Genomic DNA, 4,519 nt, shown 5'->3' with positions numbered 1-4,519 from the left:
CGTTGTGAAGAACGGGAATTCCAGAACACTTAATTGTGCTCATGAGGAACCTTTATATAGATCAAGAGGCAGTTGTTCAGACAGAACAAGGGGATACTGCGTGGTTTAGTCAAGAAAGGTGTGCGTCAGGGTTGTATTCTTTCACCATACCTATTCAATCTGTATGTTGAGCAAATAATTCAAGAAGCTGGACTATATGAAGAAGAATGGGGCATCAGGATTGGAGGAAAACTCATTAACTACCTGCGTTATGCAGATGACACAACCTTGCTTGCTGAAAGTGAAGAGGACTTGAAGCACTTACTGATGAAGATCAAACACCACAGCCTCTTTATGTTGGACTGCACCTCAACATAAAGAAAAAAATCCTCACAACTGGACCAATGAGCAGCATCATGGTAAATGGAGAAAAGACTGAAGTTGTCAAGGATTTCATTTTACTTGGATCCACAATCAACAGCCATGGAAGCAGCAGTCAAGGAATCAGAAGACATATTGTATTGGGTAAATCCACTGCAAAGGAACTCTTCAAAGTGTTGAAGAGCAAAGATGTCACCCTGAAGACTAAGGTGCGCCTGACCCAAGCCATGGTATTTTCAATTGCATCATATGCATGTGAAAGCTGGACAATGAATAAGGAAGACCGAAGAAGAACTCAGGCCTTTGAATTGTGGTGTTGGCGAAGAATATTGAATACACCATGGACTGCCAAAAGAACGAACAAATCTGTCTTAGAAGGAGTACAACCAGAATGCTCCTTAGAAGCAAGGATGGCGAGACTGCATCTTACATACTTTGGACATGTTGTCAGGAAGGATCAGTCCCTGGAGAAGGACATCAAGCTTGGCAGAGTACAGGGTCAGCAGAAAAGAGGAAGACCCTCAACAAGGTGGATTGACACAGTGGCTGCAACAGTGAGCTCAAGCGTAGTAACGATTGTAAGGATGGCGCATGACCAGGCGGTGTTCCGTTCTGTTGTGCATAGGGTCGCTATGAGTCAGAATCGACTTGATGGCACCTAACAACAACATGGTTGAAATATTTACTTATATAGAAGAAATGATTTTCTCTTATGAGACCTGATGATTTGAAGAATTCACAGCACACTTAGGTCTTTAAAAATCATTTTATAGGGCTTCTTTCTGGGATGGACTCTCTCATGTTCTTACCACCCCGATCATTTTTATAGGATTTATCACCAGCGTGGATCCTGTGATGAATTGTAAGATTTGATCTCCAACTGAAGCTCTTACCACATATCTCACACTTGTAAGGTTTCTCCCCTGTGTGAACTCTCCGGTGAGACTGTAGTTGTGAAGATCAACTGAAGACTTTACCACACACATCACATTTGTACGGTTTCTCTCCTGTGTGGACACTCTGATGAAGTTGAAGACTTGAGGCCTGACTGAAGTACTTACCACACTCCCCACACTTATATGGTTTCTCTCCTGTGTGGACCCTCTGATGCATGTCAAGATTCAAGCTCCACTTAAAGCCTTTCCCACACTCTGCACATTTGTATGGCTTTTCTCCAGTGTAGACTTTTTGATGGGCTTGAAGATGTGAACTCCAACCAAAGCTCTTCCCACAGTCTTCACATTTAAATGGTTTTTCTCCACTGTGGACTCTCTGGTGGGCCAAAAGATTTGAAGCCTGCCTGAAGACCTTCCCACACTCCTCACAATTATAAGGTTTCTCTCCTGTGTGGATTCTACAATGAATTTTAAGATCTGCTCTACGACTGAAGCCCTTTCCACACTACTCACATTTGTATGGCTTCCCACCAGTATGGATCAGCTGGTGAACTTGAAGTCTTGAACTGTTATTGAAGCCTTGCCCGCACACCTCACACTTATAAGGTTTCTGTACATTGTGGGCTTTCTGATGGATTTGAAGATAAGAACTCTGACTGAAGCCTTTCCCACATACCTCACATTTATAGGGTTTTTCTCCTGTGTGGACTACCAGATGAACTTGGTAGTGGGAGTTCCTCCTGAAACTCTTTCCACACTCCTCACATTTGTATGGTTTCTCTCCAGTGTGGACTCTCTGATGGGCTTGAACATTTGAACTCAGAGTGAAGCCTTTACCACACACATTACAGATGTATGACTTCTCTCCTGTGTGAACCCCCTGATGGGCCTGAAGACTTGAAGGCTGACTGAAGCCTTTACCACATTCCTCACACTTATATGGTTTTTCTCCTGTGTGGACCCTCAGATGAATGTAAAGATTTGAGCTACAAATGAAGCCCTTCCCGCACTCTTCACATTTGTATGGTTTCTCTCCTGTATGGACTCTGTGATGGGATTGAAGATGTGAATTCCGACTGAAGCTCTTACCACATGCATCACATCTGAATGGTTTCTCACCAGTGTGGACTTTCTGATGGTCCTGAAGATGAGATACCTGACTGAAGGCCCTCCCACACTCCTCACAATTATAAGGTTTCTCTCCTGTATGGACTTTGCCATGAACATTAAGTGCTGATTTATGACTGAAGCTCTTCCCACATTCCTCACATCTATGTGGTTTCTCTACAGTATGGATTTTCTCATGAGTTTGCAAGTGTGAGCTCCGACTGATGTCCTCATGACAATCATTACATTTATTACACTTCTCTCGCATGTGAACTCTCTGATGAATATGAAGAACTGAGCTATAATGAAAGCTTTTTCCACACTCGTGACACATATGAGATTTCTCTCCTAAGTGTAACGGCTGGTGAAGATCAAAGCTGGAGAGATCACTGAATATTTCCTTACACTCATTACACTGGTAGGTTTTCTGTCCTTTGTGAATTATACTTTGCTGATCAAGTGTTGAAACATTCATTCTGTATTTCCCATCATCAAGATGGCTGTGCAATATTTCACTTTTACGTACTCCAAGATCACGGTGATGTGAAATCCAACTGATGCTGTCAACCCCCTGCTTATACTGAGACAGTTTGTTTTTAATGGAAATTTGTTGATATTTACTCTCATCACTTGGTGACTCAGCCACATAAGTTTTCCTCCCTGAATCCTGTGCCCTTGAAGTTGAAAACTTTGGATTTTTAGTATCATTGGGACCATTCCCTTTATGATTCCGTAGGTACTTCTCATCTTCAGAAATTGGAATAGAAAAAGCTGTCCCAAACTGGCAGGGGGAATCATCTTGTTTGCAAAACTGAGAACTATTTATTATGGAGTCTTGACACCTGGCTAAGTCACCTGCAATTTGTAGCCAGATTTGCCATTGGGAAAGTTCGTCACATGATCCTCCACTTCAACAGTCCCTAACTCCCTTTGATTCATCTCTCCTGCAAAAACAAAGAATTTAGAGATGTGGACAAGTAAAAGCTTTGTTCAGAGATTTCAAGATTTCACACTTAGGACATAGCATGAGACTTTAATGCGCTGGATGAAACCTAGAATGGTTCAGCTTCTTTTTCCCACATATGAAGTTCTCTGTTTTACCTATCAACAGAAACCTAGAGGTAGTCCACTAAGCTCTCAACCACTAAACATTATTGAAACCTAGTTAGAAACACAATTACTCCCACTTGACATACTATCTAAATCAATTTTTTTATTGTATGTCTTTCCCACCATAATGCAGTATCAGTGAGAACAATCATTTTGTAGTGTTCACAGCTTTATAGCCACAGTTCAGAACAGTGCCTAGTAGTTAGTAGGTGCTCAACGAATGCATGCAGAAATGAATCCCAGTTTGACTTTTGGGATTCTCCATGATGCCAAATCCCAGTTTAAATTTGAGCCAAGTCATAGAAGCAAAAGAGCTTTTACAAGTAAGTGATCTGAAATAGGAAAGGAACTGGACACCACAGTTTTGTTGAGAAGTGGTAAGGCTGTACCTTTCAGAAGGATCCAGCAAAGGGGTTTATGCTGATGAGAAAATCAAAGGTGGTGAGAATCACATGGGGTAAAAGGAAAGCATGAAGATCTATGCGCTGGCTCCTTCTTAGGCTTTTTTTCTCTCTCTAACGTCTTATTGCTTTTCCACAGAAGAGTCAACATTTAGAGGCAAGGAAAGAACGCTGTAGGAGGGAGGGTAAGGCAGGGCAACCAGTATAAAGGTTGCTGTAATAATCCAGGAAAGAAATTTGGTAATTTGGACCAGGTAACAGCAATAGGAGCCCTGGTGGCATAGTGGTTAAGAGCTTGGCTGCTAACCAAAAGGGCAGCAGTTCAAATCTACCAGCCGCTCCTTGGAAACCTTATGCAGCAGTTCTACTGTGTCCTACAGGGTTGCTATGAGTTGGAATCAACTCAACGGTAACAGGTTTGGTTTTTTGTTTTTTTAATAGCAATAGAGATGGCAAGAAGCAAACACATGGACGATGACGTGTTTGACAACTCTGACGGACTAACAACTGCTTGGTCCTTACCTGAATTTCTCTCTCTTTGGATTGCTGTCTTCATCAACCAGAGCTTCTCTCCTCTTTCTGTATGTGATGTATCCCTTTTGAAGGGTTGATGTCCTGTGAACATGGAAAGTCAAATATTAAAAA

At 42.0% G+C, this 4,519-nt stretch overlaps 1 protein-coding gene across 1 annotated transcript; it reads right to left on the bottom strand.

The window, feature by feature from the left end:
- Positions 1-895: 895 nt before the first annotated feature.
- On the bottom strand, positions 896-2,972 carry LOC100655243 (zinc finger protein 226). Its single transcript, XM_064293775.1, has one exon. It carries the CDS (start codon positions 2,836-2,838, stop codon positions 1,762-1,764), a length of 1,077 nt encoding a protein of 358 aa, XP_064149845.1. The 5' UTR covers positions 2,839-2,972; the 3' UTR covers positions 896-1,761.
- Between the last annotated feature and the right edge of the window lie 1,547 nt (positions 2,973-4,519).

The sequence above is a fragment of the Loxodonta africana genome, chromosome 11 (assembly GCF_030014295.1).
Source record: "Loxodonta africana isolate mLoxAfr1 chromosome 11, mLoxAfr1.hap2, whole genome shotgun sequence".
NCBI classification, from domain to species: Eukaryota; Metazoa; Chordata; class Mammalia; order Proboscidea; family Elephantidae; genus Loxodonta; species Loxodonta africana.
The sequence above is the reverse complement of the archived record's forward strand: the minus strand, read 5'-3'. Positions and strand labels throughout refer to the sequence as shown.

What these genes read in the sequence shown, in the direction of transcription:
- LOC100655243 (XM_064293775.1), bottom strand. Translation starts at nt 2,838, where the DNA reads ATGAATGTTTCAACACTTGATCAGCAAAGTATAATTCACAAAGGACAG.